This window comes from Eschrichtius robustus, chromosome 11 (genome assembly GCF_028021215.1).
Source record: "Eschrichtius robustus isolate mEscRob2 chromosome 11, mEscRob2.pri, whole genome shotgun sequence".
Lineage (NCBI taxonomy): Eukaryota > Metazoa > Chordata > Mammalia > Artiodactyla > Eschrichtiidae > Eschrichtius > Eschrichtius robustus.
Window position 1 is genome coordinate 109,180,609 of NC_090834.1, and position 13,889 is coordinate 109,194,497.

Here is a 13,889-nt window from a genome sequence, read left to right on the forward strand (position 1 = left end):
AGGAGGACAGGGCCCAGTCTGCCCTGTGAGGCGATGGGCAGGGAAAGAACCGGCTGTCCGGTCTGGTTTGGAGGAGAGGTTTATTCTTGCTTCATGATTTGGCAGTGGGGTGAACTTGAAAGGGGGGAAGGAAGGAAGCAATTGGCTAGGGGTGGACACGGTGGGTGAGGCAGCCCCAGGTCCTCCGAGCTCCATGGAGGCGGCCGCGGGTCAGTCTGGGGGACGGGCAGTGAGCAGGGCCAGGCCGGGGGCCCCCGCTAGCCGCTGAGCTGGAGGGGCACGCCGTCCAGCGGGTGCCACAGCTCCAGCTGGTGGTCACTGCGGCCCAGGCATTCGCGCCAGTGCTGCTGGCGCTCCCCACGGGCCCAGCTATTCAGCTGCACCCCGCCTGGGTTGGGGGACAGGTCAGGAGCCGTGTGGGAGTCCATTGGGCACCCCCCCACAAGCTCCCCGACATTCCCGCTCACCGGTGAAGTCGTCAGCTGTGCCCAGGTCATCATCCCACACAGACACCAGCAGTGTCTTCTGCGCCAGCTCCTCCCGCGGGCCTGCGCAGAGGAACTCCTGCAGGGAAGGGGCAGAAAGGCAGGAGGGAGGCGGCCTTGGGTCCTTCACAGCCTCAGAAATAGGCTCAGACAGGTGAATGGCTCAGGGTAGCTGGGGCCTGTGCTCTCGGAGGCGGGATGTTGACCCCCCTCCGCCCACCCCCCGCAGCCAGGACTGCCTCCCCCCCAGCCCTGGCCTACCTCGTGGAACTCAGGGTTCGGGGTCTTCTTCTGAACACTGGTCTTACATTTCGATTTCTTCCCTCCATTTGGATGCAGGTAACTGATGGGGAAGAACGGGGTCAGCTCAGGTGCGGCCCTGGAGAGGTGAGCCCCAGAGGGGCTCTGAGGGACCCTCACTGTCCGCCCCTGGTCACACTCACAGGCGGACGAAGGGGTCCGAGTAGCCGTTGGCGTCCGTGGGGGCGAGGTGGGCACAGCGCGGCACACCCACCAGCAGGCCGCCCCGCTGAGAGCTGTAGCACAGCGACAGCAGGATGCACCCATGCTCCTCCCCGGCCACCTCAGCCCCCACCGCCTCCTGCAGGGGGTAGGCTTGGGGTCAGCTCCCGTGTGGCCCGCAGCCCAGCCACCCACCCGTGCTGGCCTGGACATGAGAACGCAAACTGGCTGCAGAGAAGTCAGGGGCCAGTGGTTTGATTTCATGATTCAATTTACAAAAACAGTCACTGGCTTAGTGCCCTGGAAGGAAACTTCCAGGTCAGCTCTATCCTTCAGGGCCTGAGAAGGGGACGGGCTTGCCCCAGGCCACGTGACTGGCCAGCTCGGGGCATCTTTGTCGTGGAGGGGAAGGGAACTGATGTCCCTAAGGGCCACAAACATGCTAGGAGCTTCCTAGGTGGCCTTCCATTAGGTACCCGTCACCACCCTCCCGCAGGGTAAGCCTGCTGCCACAGAAGTAGCTCCAAGAGGCTGTTCTCTACCCAAGGACATGCAGGTCTGTTCAGCTACAAAGCCCACCCTCCTCACACCCCGCAGCCCAAGTGGCCAGATTCTGAACGTCCTTTGCCACACTCGGCCCCCGGAGCTTCCAAAGGACTTGGGAGGATGCCTTGGAGAGAACGTGCTTCTCCCACACTTAACGAGGGATTTGATTTGCCGAGAGCCCAGCCACCTTGCTGGCGTTCAGCTCTCAGTAAGGGAGTGCTCCACGAGCCAAGGGGCTGCTGTGCAGGGCTGGGCCAGGAAGTGCTTGTGGCGGGTCCCTGCCCCACCCGGTAGGGCTCCGCAGCTTCGCCTTGACTGACTGACAGTCGCAGCAACATGCGGCTCCACTAGGCGGCGGGGCAGCAGCACCTGGCCCTCCGGCCCCGGAGGAGCTGCGGAGGGCCCTGCCTCAGCCTTGCAGGTGCCGGGGGCCTGCTGGGCTGCAGGGGTTCTGCCCAGGTCTTTGGTTTCCTATTGCAAATCCCCGGCGATCACCATCACTGCCTCCTGCCAAGGGCCTGTCTGTGACTACCAGCCCCAGGAGTGTGGTACCCACACTGCCTCGGGCAGACCTAGCAGCCGTGGAGACCCACCATATCCATTCCCTCCGGGACCTTGACCTGCCCTCCCAGCTCAGGCCATGGACAAATCCCACCGGCTCCAGCCTCTGCCTCAAGCTGGCCTGTGTCTCTGCCCCCTGAGGGCTTGTGCCAGCACCCCACAGCTCCCCTGGGCTGCCCTGGCAGGGGAAGTCACCCTCTGCCCAGCCCCTGGGGCCTGGCTGTTCCCTGGGCCTATGAGCGCTCACAGGGCCGCTGAGCGAGATGGCCTCAGTTTCTCCAAGCCTGCCTGGGCCTGGACCCCTGTCCAGCCCACATCAATCCCTGCCTGACACACTTCAGCCTGGGCCACCCCAGACCTGCCCCCCCAATCCTCGCTGGGCCCCACCGTCCTACCCACCTCCTCATACAGAGACATGCCACGTGCTGTGTCCAGGCTCTCGGGCCTCTTGGTCTGAAAGAGCAGAGAGCCCGGTCCCCTTGGCTGGACACTGCCCAGGTCTCCCTCCCTGCCTGCCGCACCCTGTGCACCAGCCCACTCACCAGCCTCCGCCTCTCCAGACACACATCGAAGCTCCTGGCTCGGTTGGGCACCAGCTTCCCCAGGGGCACCCGCAGCTCCCCCAGGGGAGGCGCCGCCGCCGTTGCCGTGGGTCCTCCCAGATGCACAGCCTGGTGGCCACCCAGGTCAGACCTGGCCAGGCAAGCCCTCACCCCCGCCTCGGCCCTGCCCCCTTGTGGCCCAGGCCCTATCCTCACCGCAGGGTCTTGCGCCAGGCGTCCTGGAGGGTGAAGCCATGAGTGTCTCCTCCCAGACAGGCCCCCTTGTGCCCCGAACCGTGCGTGTCGCGGCTGGCTGGCCTGGGGGCCGAGCAGGGAGGGTCAGAGCCTCATCGGGCCCCAGGGCCCCAGCCTGGTCCCCCTCCCTCATATGGCCTCTAGTTGCACATCCCAGCAACGGGGGGCTCCCTGTCTGAGGTCGAGGCCTTGGGGAAGAGGGGCATGGCAGGCCAGGTGGGTGCTGCAGGCTGGGTGTGCGGCCAAGGGGCAGCAGTAGGGGCCTGTGTCTCGCCCTCACCTTGCTGGCCCCGGGCGGCAGGTTGGCTTTGACATAGGGGTCCACGGAGCCCGAGGCCGGTGGCTTGAGGCCCTGGGAAGAGACAGTGGATGTGGGACAGGCCCAGGGCCCACGCCTGGGACCCAGGGATGCCGCCCCGTCCTCACCTTGGCACGGTGAGCTGTGCAGTGCAGGGTGAGCTGTGCAGTGCAGGGTGAGCTGTGCAGTGCAGGGTGCTATTGTCCGTGTCAAAAAGAAGCGTGAACTCGAGGGTGCCGAGGGTGGCTAAGGGCAGGTGGCCGGCAGGTCAGCTTCTACATCAACCCCCGCCCCGGCACGACGCCTCCTGCCCTGCCCCTCCCCTGGTCGGAAGCCTGGGATGGGCCCCAGACCCCATCCTGGCTGGGCTGGGCCCAGAGGGTCCCCCTTGTCCCCCGCGCCCACTCACTGCTGTCGTCTGAGTCTCCCTCTGGCTCTGGGTCCAGCTGGGACTGGGATGCAGAGCGGATGGTGGGGGTCACTGGAGGGCGTAGGTCTCGGGTGCGCAGGGCGGCTCAGCGAAGGGGCAGAAGTGCGGGAAGTAGTCAGAAATGAGGTGGATGGGCCGGATGGGGCCCGGGCTCACGTCACTAGCCATGTGTTCCTGCACGCTCACCCGCCCCCGGCCCGCCACCGCCGTGCCCGCCATGGGGGCCCGGACATGGAGGGGGGACTCAGAGGAGCCCCCGAGGACCGGAGATGAGGGGACCGCAACAGGCCAACCAAACAGGGCGAGGAGGCATCACTGAGGGTGTTGGCGGGGGGCGGTCCTGGGCAGCAGCTGGGACCTGAGGACAGAGCGCAAGGTCAAGGCCGGTGGGGTGGGGGCCTCCAGCCTGGAGGGGGACCCCGTGGGCTGGCAGGTAGGCCGGCTGGGCTACTTACCGCTCTGAGAGCTCCTCCACCTGGTTTGGGTCGCTGCCGGTGCTGGGTGTGCGCCTGACGGAGGTGACGCGCCTGACGGAGGTGACCTGGAGAGCCAGAGTGTGGCCCTGGGGGGAGCGGGAAGGGGCGGGACTCAGGACTCAGAACAATCCTCTGGGGCCCAGGAGACCAGCAGCTCCCTGCCCTCCACCCCAAGGGCCCCTTCCCTAGTGCTGGGGCCCAGCCTCTCTCCTCCCCCAACCCCTCCCCAATTCACACACAGCCGGGGAGAGTTATTTTTACCGCCATCACGTGGCCCTGCTCCCAGGTGAGGAGGCTGGAGGGCCAGAGGTGACACAAGGGGTGTGAGGGGCAATGGGAGGGGAGTGTGGGGAGGAAGGGGTAGGTGAGACAGAGGGGTCGGGGGAGAGCCTGTGGGGAGGCGTGTGGGAAGGGGGAGGGGTGTGGAGGGCAGGCTGGGGGGCAGGGGAGATGGGCGGGCGGGGAGGGCTCTGTGGTGGCGGCGGGGGTGGCGCCGCAACCTGGTCCCCTTGGAGCTCAAGCTTCTTAACACCTGAATCCGATCACTTCGGCACCTCTCTCCCCCTCTCCCAGCCTGGAATAAAATCCTAACCCATCACTGAGGATTGCCCCCTTGGCCGCTCACTGGGGCCCCCTGAGTGCTGGACCCCTTCCCCCCACGTCCCCATGGCTCCTCTCCGTTTCCTAGATCACCCCAAGCTGTGTGCACATGCTGCTCCCTCTGCCCCGACTTTCCTCCCTTGCCCTTTGACCTGGCCTGCTCCTGCTTACCTATGGCCTCAAGGTCACTCTCTGCAGGGGAACGTGGCTGCCTTTACCTGCTCAACCTTCCCTGTATTTTCCCAGGGGTCTTTTGGGGGCCACCCCTTCGCTACTCTCACTCTAGGAGGTTCACCCTGCTCCCAAAGCCTGTGCCCCAGACCCTGCCAATCAATGAATTCCAAATCCAGCAGACACGTGACAGGCTCAGGGAAGGGCATGTGACCCGAAGCAGGCCAATAAAGTACAATTCTGGGATAGACTGGCCCAGAAAGAGAAGCTGTTTTCTGTTGATGGGATGCTGGTACCGTGCCATCCTAGAGCTGTTGCCCTCTCCTCACCTCTCACCCCTGTGGAGTAGAGACTGCTCCTGAGAGTGAGGCCAATACAGTGGAAAGCACAGAAAGAAGAGAGTTCCTGAGCTCCTGGATCCAGCTATGCCTGAAGCTGGTCTATCTCTGGAGTTTGTAATCACCATTCCTCCTTTGGCAAAGTCAGCTAGTGGGTGGGGTTTTCTATATCACTTGTCCTGCCTAATACTGCCCAGTCCACCGTGTCAAGGTTAGACTGCCCACCCCTTCAACTCTCTCACAGAGATTTACATAATTGATACATAATTCCATTACATATCTGTGAGTAATTAATGTACAATCACATGATTATCTGTGTGACCTGGTCTAAGATCTCCCACAGACTGAGAACCCCCAGAGGGCAGAGTAGCATCTGGCTGGTGCACAGATGGGACCCCAGCATAGCACCTGGCACATGGTGGGAGCTTGGCACGTTAGAGGTTTGCAGTAGCATGCAGGGCTCCTATCTGGATGCCTACCGCCCAGCACATGTTCAGCCAGGCACGGAAGATGGACCAGGAGCTCGTACAGTGTAGTGGCTAGGAGTTTGGTCTCTGGAGTCAGAGAGGGCCTGGTTCAAATCCCAAACTGGGGTGACCTTGGGCAAGGTGTCTACCCTCCCTGAGCCTCAGTCTCACCAGCCAGGGACAGCGTTGGCCCCACCTCACAGGGTTGTGGTGAGAGTGAAATGAGAAAAAAGACTCCAGGCACCTGGCACACAGTGAGTGGGCACAGCAAGTAACAGTGTGATTATCCAGAGGCACCCCAGCCAGGAGGCCAGCTGTCCCATGGGGTCTGCCCAAGGTCAAGGCTCCAGTGCAGACGGTGCAGTCGCCGCGGAGTTGGCAAAGGCTCTTTATTCAGTCCTGGAGTGGAGCTGGCGTGGCAGGGCAAAGGCAGGGGCTGCTCAGGGCCAGGTCATCAGCCCCTGGGCAGTTCAGGGCTGGCCAGGCAGGGCTGGTAGATGCCAGGTGCCAGCAGCTGCAGGGTGAACTCAGTGATGACGGCCGTGAGCCCCCAGATCCGGTGTGGCCCGTGCAGGAAGACAGGCAGTGTGTAGCGGAAGTGGCCACCATGGCAGAAGTGGGTATAGCCCTGGTTCTGTTCCTGCAGCAGATGGGCCAGGGGCAGTGCAAACACTTCATCCACCTGTGGGCAGGAGGCAGCGAGAGGGCAGACAGAGCACTGGCCACCGCAGCCTCCGCCCATCCGGACGACCCAGACTCCACCCCTAGCACCTCCCCACTCACCTCATCGGGGTTGGGCCTGAGGCTCTGGGGATCCAGTGGGCCCACGCCGGCCAGCACCGGCACCACAGTGGCCTTTTGCTGAGGCAGGAGGAGGGCAGGCAGTCAGGGGAGGCATGCCCTGGACGGGGCTTTGGGGCTGGGGCAGGGAGACTGAGAGGAAGACTCCAGGGGCCTTAAGCAGTGCAGGCCAGGTCCACCCGGCCCCTGCCCTTGGACTTGCTCCAGCCACGCTGACTGACTCAGGCCCCCCAAACACACCAGACCCATTCAGGCCTCTGGGCCTTCGCTTTTCCTTACTTTTACTACCCTAAAATCTCCCAATGGTCATTCAGTCCCTGCCTACCCTGCGAAGCCCTCCCCAACCTTTGTCCACCGAGCAGAGCTGATTCACCCTGGAGCCACCTCCACCCCAGGACCTGAGCCTCAGTATCCCTCGTGAAAGGGGATAAATACCCCTGGCCCCTTCCTGACGGGCTGTGTGAGGCTGGAACGCAACTGCCAGGCGGGTGTCCCCACCGCACTCCGTGACTGCCACAGTCCATGACCACCCTCCTCGTCCCTGGGTCCCTGCTCCTAGCCCAGGGCAAGCAGAGGGGCTGAAAGGGGCAAGGGCCGCTGGTGGTTTCAGGGCCTGGCGGGCTTACCTGGTCGTGCACGGGCCTCAGGACACCCCACACGTGCTCCTCAGGCACAACCAGGCCCACCTCCTCACGGGTCTCCCTCAGGGCCGTGTGCACCACGTCCCGGTCAGCGGGGTCACACTTGCCACCTGGGAAACTGAACAGGCACAGGGAGCCTGGTTCTTGGGCTGCTGGGGCCGTGGAGGGGTGGGGGTGGAGGCTGTGGCAGTGACCCACCTAAATAACGTCTCTGCCCCTAGTTTGCAGAGAGGGCTAGGCAAGCCACACGACCTCTCCAGGCCCGGTTTACTTCCCTGAACAACGGGAGTAAGGGAGAGAGGCTCTGGGGCTCAGACATGCAAACTCTGCTTATGGTGGCCCCAGAGGCGCTGACATTGACCCTAGGATGTCCCCAGTTCCCGCCGGGGGCGGGGCCAGGCGGGAGGCCAGGTAGCCCCGCCCCGCGCGCTTCCTCGGCTCGGGGACACGAATCTCCCAGTAGTCGCCGGAAGGGGGCGGAGTCCTGCCTTTCTGGAGGGGGACACAGATCTGAGCGAGGTGTCGAGCGATCCGCGCGGCGCCCGGGCAGGACCACCTGCGGCGCCAGATTCGGGGCGGAGGGACGTGGGTTGCTGACTCCCGCCATAGCCCTCTGCCGGACGGGCTCTCAGACCCAGAACCCATTCTACAGAGGCGGAAACCGAGGCTCGGAAAGGCTAAGTGCCTTGCCCACGACCCTGCGGTCTCCGGGTTCAGCGGCCACTTCCTAGAAGGGAGAGGAGTTCTCGGCCGGTGTACCTTACGTCACCCTTGTGCCTCCCGGCCAGGCGGCTGGACCGCAGCGTGTAGAGCAGCGCCGGGACCCCGCGCACCGAGCACAGCGGCACGAGAACCGCGGCCGCAGCAGGTCGCGCGCGGAGCCGGGCCGTGGCCCCCGCCAGCAACCGCCGGCAGCGCCGCTCGCCCTCCGCCGACAGGCAGTCGGGCAGCATGTCCGGTCCAGCGCGGCCGGGACACCGAGGTCACCGGGCGGCGAGAGGGAAAGGGCAGAGCGCACACTCCGGGGTGTCCCGGAAATCTGGGGGGCGGGCCGTGGGAGGAGTCTGCCCGCAGGGTGGGGCTCCGTAGCGGCACCGGCCTCGCCCATGGGGCGGGGCCCGATTAAGGGGCGGGGCCCATGCCGGGAAGGGGCCTCTCCGCGAGTTGTGGGGCGCGGCCAGAAGGGGCGTCACCAGATAGCCTGGACTTCCGGTAGAGGGGCGGGCCGGGGGCGGGGCGGAGCTGGAGTGGATGGTCTGGTGAGTGTCCCTTCCGAGCGCCTAGAGCAGCTGGGGTCGCGCCTGGCCCGGCGGCGGGGCTCGGCCGTGCTGAGCGCGGGGTTCTCGAGTCGGGGTGTCTGGCTGTTGAGGCCCCGCCGGGTCCCGCGTTTCTCCGCGCCCGCGGGGATCCGGGACCTCAGAGGAAGTGCTCCAGGATGTTCGGGGTCGACGTTTAGGGGGTCTACGAGGCAGAGACGCCTGGGACCGCGGGAGGAGTGCCCGGCCCTCCCTACCCTCCGGGCCCTCTCTCCTGGTCCCACTGGGTGGCACGCGCCGCGCCCTCTCGCTCCAAGGGTCCCACTCCAGCCCCCGGCTTTCTCCCTGCTTTTCCCGCCGCCGGGGAGCTCGTGTCTTCTCCCGTCCCCCGTCCTCCGCAATTTCTACTCTTAGAGGTGTTGGTTTAAATGTCACTTTCTCTAGAAGCCCTTCTACCTGGAGTGTTGATCGGATTCTCAAACTCCTCCCGCCACCCTCACCTTGATCCCTGTGGTCACTGCCTGTGGTGTTGTGCACCCCTCGGCCAGACTCTGGCCCCTCGAGGACCACACACCCCAGCCTCGCACTTAGCGCCTAAACGTGGAATGGCAGATGTCCCATGTTTTGCTTCGACTTTGAGCAGGTGCTTCCCTGAGCTGCAGTTTCAGTCCTCATCTGGGCACACGAGGCAGAGGGCAGGAACGCAGCCTCCTTCACAGCCCTGCCACTCAGCATGTGTCGCCACCTTTACCATCACTCTGTGCTCCCAGGGATGCCAGCAGCACTGGGCAGAGCTTTGCGATGTCTGCAGCCCAGACTCGGGGGTGTGGGCACTCCTGAGGCCCTCCACCTTGGCCTCCAAGGACAGAAGTGCAGCTGACCACCCATTCCAAACAGTTTAGTGTTGCAGGGAAGAGAGAGGTAAAGCAGGGTTTGGAGGAGTCACCTCCAAGGCAGAAGGGGGCAGGTTGGGAGGTAGGGGCTCTGGTTCCAAGCCTGACACCACCCCAGCTTTGCTGGAACTCTGGGCAGGTAGCTTTCCTCTCTGGCTTCCACCTGCCCTGCTCTCCTTGTGAGGATGTCTCTGCAGAGGTGAGGCTGACGAGGGTGGGCTCCAGGGTAAGAGCACTCTGTCCACGGGGCCTTACCGTCACTGCGGGTCCTGGCCAGGCCCCAGGCGCACTGCAGTGGGGGAGAGGAGCCCCAGCCCAGCTGGGAAGCGGAGGCCCCCCTGATCCCTGTCAGCCTGGATATTGGGTAGGGGGTATGGTGTCGGTCAGGCCCTTGGGATTCGGAGGGGGCTTGAGGCTCCAGGGTACAGGCCCTGGTAGGTGAGGGGCCGGTAGGTGGCTGGGGCCAGCAGAGCCTCAGGGGGAGCCAGCAGCTGATGGTGGAGCCTGGCAGGGGTCCTGGAGGTGAAGGCTGGAACTTTGTTGGGGTCTGCAGGAGGAAATGGTCTGAGTGGACCCCAGACCTCCCCTCACACCTTCAGCCTTCCTGTCCCCTTCCCTGCTCCTCGCATCCCAAGTTGCCCACCGCTTAGCCTTTGCTCTTGCTCTTCCCTCTGCCTGGAATTTCTTCCCCACCTTCTTCCTCTGTCCAAACCCTTCCCAGTCCTCCAAGGCCCAGCTCGGGAACCACCTCCTCCAGGAAGTCTCCCCGACCCCCCTGCCCCTGCTCTCAGCACCTTGTCCCGGCCCTGGTCTCTCTGCCGTGGGTCCCAAATTGTCTCAGATATCTCTGCCTCCCCCTCTCTGTCCACACAGATGCCCGGGGAGCTTGCTGAGCATGCTGAAGCCCCTTCCTGGGGGCCCCGTGGCCCTGTCCACTACGCAGGCTCTGGTCCCACTGTGTCTGTGAGCCTGGGGGCTGACCTTTCTCCTGCTCTGTGGAGCCCTTCAGCACGCAGGGGCGGAGGCTGCTGCGACTCCAGGTCGGGACGCTGAGCAGGGGCCGTGGAGATGTAGGCCTGAAGGTGGGGCAAGCAGGAATGGGGCAGGGGGTCAAGATGGAGAACCCAGGCCAAGGGTCATGGTCAGAGTCAGACAGTGGGACCCCAGGACAAGCCAGTGGGCGTGACTCTGAAAGAAGGGTCGTAGGCCTTAGGAGATGCCTGGGGATAGGGATGGGGTGAGGGGGTGGGTTAGGGCAGCTGGGCGGGACTGTCAGGAGCCAGACGGTACCAGGAGTCCAGGTCACTCTCCCTAAAGCCCTTGGCAAAAGAGTTGCTGGCGATTTTCAGCTGGGTGATCTGCAGAGGAGAAAGGGTAGTTATGGGCCAGCCCTGAGCTGGGGAAAGGCCGTGGGCCCCAGGCTCAGCCACCCTCTCCTCCCTGGACACCCCCGTCCCCGATCTGGAGGCCCTGGGACCTGGGCCCCCCAGCCCAGGAACCACAGAGCCAGTGGGCATGAAGGCAGGGGAAGGACTGTGGGTAGATGCCCACTGAGTCCGGGAAGGAGAGAAGGGCAGGGGTCTGTGTGCCTGTGGGGCCTAAGAGCCTGGCGCCTCAGTTTCCCCCCTGTGAGATGGGCTGGCAGCTGCCTCACGAGCTGTGGCCTGACCCACCCGGTGGTTCTGATACGCCGTCACGGCCGTGAACTGGGTCTCCGTGAAGATGAAGGACTTGAAGTTCTCCTGCGCGTAGCGCTCGCTGTCTTTGCGTGGGTCCACGAAGACCACGTGGAAGCGTGGCTGGTAGCGGTGCATGGAGCTGAGAATGATCTGCGGGGGGTGCGGAAGGGGTGGGGCAGCAGCAAACCCTCTCTGAGGCCGAAGCCCTTCTTCTAGGGCCCGCTGCCCCCATCTGATAGCGGCGGTGCTGGGTCTGAACTTGAGAGTCTGCAGTTCTGTATCAAAGGCCCCTTTGTCTGAGCATCCAGGCTGCTTGGTGTCTCTCACTCCCACGTCCCAGCTGTCACAGAACTATCTGACCACCTCTCCCACCCCACTGGCTCCACCCCGCCCGGCCACCATCATCTTTCTCCTGGATTTCCGCAGCTGCTTCCTGGCTGCACTCCCTTCACACGGCAGCCCCAGTGAGTCAGCTCAGATCCCTCCTGTGGCTCCCGAGCTACACAGAGTAAAGACCAGAATCCTCTCCACAGCCAACTGGCCCTGCAGAGCAGCGCTGGACACCCCTAGGATCCCTTCCCCTCCCACTGCCCCTCTGAGCTCCACCCCAGCCAAACGGGAGTCTCCTCACAGCTTCCCCAACTCCCCAGCATTCTCCAGCCTCAGGGTCTTTGCACTTGCTGTTCCCTCTGCCTGCAACGGCTCCCCCTTCTATATGCACAGGCTCCCTCCCCCACTTCCATCAGACCCCTCTTCAAATAGCGCCTCAGCTGCTTCCTGAGCCCCCTGAACTCAACGGCCACCTCCGTCTCAGCCCCCCTCCCTGCTTCCTTTTTCTCCTGACATTTATCACCCTTCTGCCATCTGGATTCTTTGCTTAGCATCTGCCCGGTACCCCAGGAGGTAAGCCCCCGTGAGGGCAGGGATCTTTGTCTGTTTGACACAGTGTCAGTGGTGCCGGGTTCCTGCACCTACGTGGGCCTCGCCCCACCCGCCTGGCAGTCTCTGCTGTCCAACCCCCGGCCAGGTGAGCTCGGGCACCAAAGGCCCAGCCAGCCCTGGCTTGGGCTTCATCACAATCAGGCCCCAGCATCCCCTGCCCTGGCCCAACCCCTCCCCACTGTGGCCCGGGCCTCACGTGGCCGTTGTCGTCCAACAGGTTGTTGGTCAGCTTGAGCTTGTCGAAGGACACAATCTGGCGCATCCACTGTGCGCCCTTGGCCGGCGAGTTGGGGTGGAAGTGCACACGGCCAGGCGTGGTCGGGTCCGCCTTGCCCGCCACCAGCCAGGCTGAGCTATGGAAGGCATACCTGGGGACAGAGTGAGGTGGCGAGGGCGCCCTGACTGCAGCCCACGGCACCTCATCTGTTGCCCCCACCCGGAGCCAAGACTGACGGGGCACCTCTCCTACTGCCCATGCACTGGCCCCATCTGCACATGAGGATCCGGAGGCTCCAGAGCGCTGTCTGGCCTGGGTTCACCGTGGCTGCATCTGCTGCCCTGGGCTAGCCCACCCTACCTGCCCAGGTGCGCCCACTGCTGCCCAGGATAGGCCCCCCCCCGACACTGCTCCGACTGGCCCCTGCCTCCCCCAGGGTGCTGGTGGGGGTCTACTTCCCCGACCAAGTGCCTGAGGTCTGAGCTGCGACCCCCAGCCAGGCCCGGACCTGTATCTCTTGTCATCCAAAGGCACGAAGTCCATGAGCAGGGCGTAGTCAGCCAGCGTGTCCATGCCCAGGATCTTCACCTGGAAGGTGGGGAACATCCTCCTGCGGGAGGGGGTGCTCAGCAGCCCGAATGTGGTTCCGGCCTGCCCCCAACTCCCGCCACCGCCCCGCTCCCCGCCACTGCTCATACCTGTCCGCCTTGGTGACAATCATCTCTGTGCCCAGCTGGTTGAATTCCTCCCACAGAGCCTTCATCTCCAGGTGAACCGTCACACCAGACACACGTGGGTTCTTGGGGCCCTGCTCTGTGGGCTCAGCCATGGCTTGGGCCCCTGTGGAGCCGGTGGAAGGGCCTGATGGTAACAGGGAGTCCAGCTGGGGCTCCCAGCTGGAGCTCGTCATGGGCAAAGGGTAGGTCTCCGAGGGGGCAAATACCCCGAGGCCAGCAGAGAGGAAGGCTGGGGAGAGAGGACAGAGTGTGGGCCCCTGTTCACCTCACCCACCCCCACTCCACCCAGCCAGCCTTCATCTTTCAGGCTGCACCTAGATGCCTCCTCTTCCAGGAAGCTCTCCCTGACTGCCAGGCCTGTTTTCCCACAGGATCCCCAACTCGGCATCACTTCATGAGGTAAATGCTCACTTAAAGCTCCTGGAGACCACAGAGACAGGACCTGTCAGGCTCCCCAGGGAATCTTTGAGCCATCAGGAGGCCGAGTGGCCTTGAGCAAATTGTTTCACCTCCCGGAGCCTCAGTTTCCACATTTGTCACAAGGGGTTCTTAATATCTGCCTTATAGGGCTGATGTGAGGATTTGTGAGGACACGCACGAGCCTGGCACACAGTAGGCCCTTCATAAAGGACATCTGTTATGGATGATGTGACACGTGGGGTCATGGGGGGGTGGGGGGTCTTTCTCAGCTCTGGGGAGACCTGGCTGCCTCGTGCTGCTTAAGGAATACTGAGCTGAAGGAGATCCCCGAATCACCATGAACGACTCTTACCCATCTCTGACCCCTGAAAACTGGCCCAAATCCTGCCTCCAGAAGCTGGTTCTAACATCTTTCTGCTCTGGCCTCCTCACTTTTTTCTAAGGAGCCCACCTTTTGATCTGCAGTCCTGGCACAAGGCTTGGCCAAAAGCTTTGCCACAGCTCCACCCTTCTGATTAAAAAAAAAGAAATCCTAACTATTGATACGAGATACTACTTTACACCCACAGGGATGGCTATTACCAAAATCCAAAACAATAACAAAAACAAGAAATGAAACATTACAAGTGTTGGCGAGGATGTGGAGAAATTGGAACTCTTGTGCATTGCTGG

The 13,889-nt window shown here is 63.4% G+C and overlaps 3 protein-coding genes across 4 annotated transcripts; all 3 read right to left on the bottom strand.

Moving 5' to 3' along the window:
• Positions 1-63: 63 nt before the first annotated feature.
• LOC137771460 (double C2-like domain-containing protein gamma) lies at positions 64-5,962 on the bottom strand. Its single transcript, XM_068554830.1, is given in 15 exon segments — positions 64-388; positions 468-564; positions 747-828; positions 929-1,086; positions 2,454-2,507; positions 2,597-2,688; positions 2,691-2,725; positions 2,813-2,855; positions 2,858-2,909; positions 3,126-3,208; positions 3,321-3,395; positions 3,559-3,648; positions 3,651-3,937; positions 4,035-4,141; positions 5,876-5,962. Coding segments are annotated over 13 exon segments (1,140 nt in total). The 5' UTR covers positions 3,799-3,937; positions 4,035-4,141; positions 5,876-5,962; the 3' UTR covers positions 64-257.
• A 40-nt stretch (positions 5,963-6,002) lies between these two features.
• Positions 6,003-8,055, bottom strand: NUDT8 (nudix hydrolase 8). Of its 2 annotated transcripts, none has more exons than XM_068554829.1 (4): positions 7,833-8,055; positions 7,059-7,191; positions 6,415-6,492; positions 6,003-6,271 (listed from the first exon to the last, which is right to left on the bottom strand). In XM_068554829.1, the coding sequence occupies exons 1-4, from the start codon at positions 8,024-8,026 to the stop codon at positions 6,086-6,088; spliced, it is 591 nt and encodes a 196-aa protein (XP_068410930.1). In that variant the 5' UTR covers positions 8,027-8,055; the 3' UTR covers positions 6,003-6,085. The 2 variants fall into 2 exon arrangements, with proteins under 2 accessions (XP_068410930.1, XP_068410929.1); XM_068554828.1 differs by having other exon boundaries at positions 6,003-6,313.
• A 1,424-nt stretch (positions 8,056-9,479) lies between these two features.
• On the bottom strand, positions 9,480-13,573 carry TBX10 (T-box transcription factor 10). Its single transcript, XM_068556159.1, is given in 8 exon segments — positions 9,480-9,769; positions 10,204-10,298; positions 10,513-10,580; positions 10,896-11,051; positions 12,040-12,211; positions 12,569-12,670; positions 12,759-13,026; positions 13,570-13,573. Coding segments are annotated over 8 exon segments (1,155 nt in total).
• Positions 13,574-13,889: the final 316 nt, after the last annotated feature.

Excerpts from the sequence above, each read along its gene's own strand:
- NUDT8 (XM_068554828.1), bottom strand. The coding sequence starts at position 8,026 with ATGCTGCCCGACTGCCTGTCGGCGGAGGGCGAGCGGCGCTGCCGGCGG. Across the intron at positions 6,493-7,058 it reads TGAGGCCCGTGCACGACCAG|CAAAAGGCCACTGTGGTGCC; the intron begins GTAAGCCCGCCA and ends CTCCTGCCTCAG. Across the intron at positions 6,314-6,414 it reads TCAGGCCCAACCCCGATGAG|GTGGATGAAGTGTTTGCACT; the intron begins GTGAGTGGGGAG and ends TCCTGCCCACAG.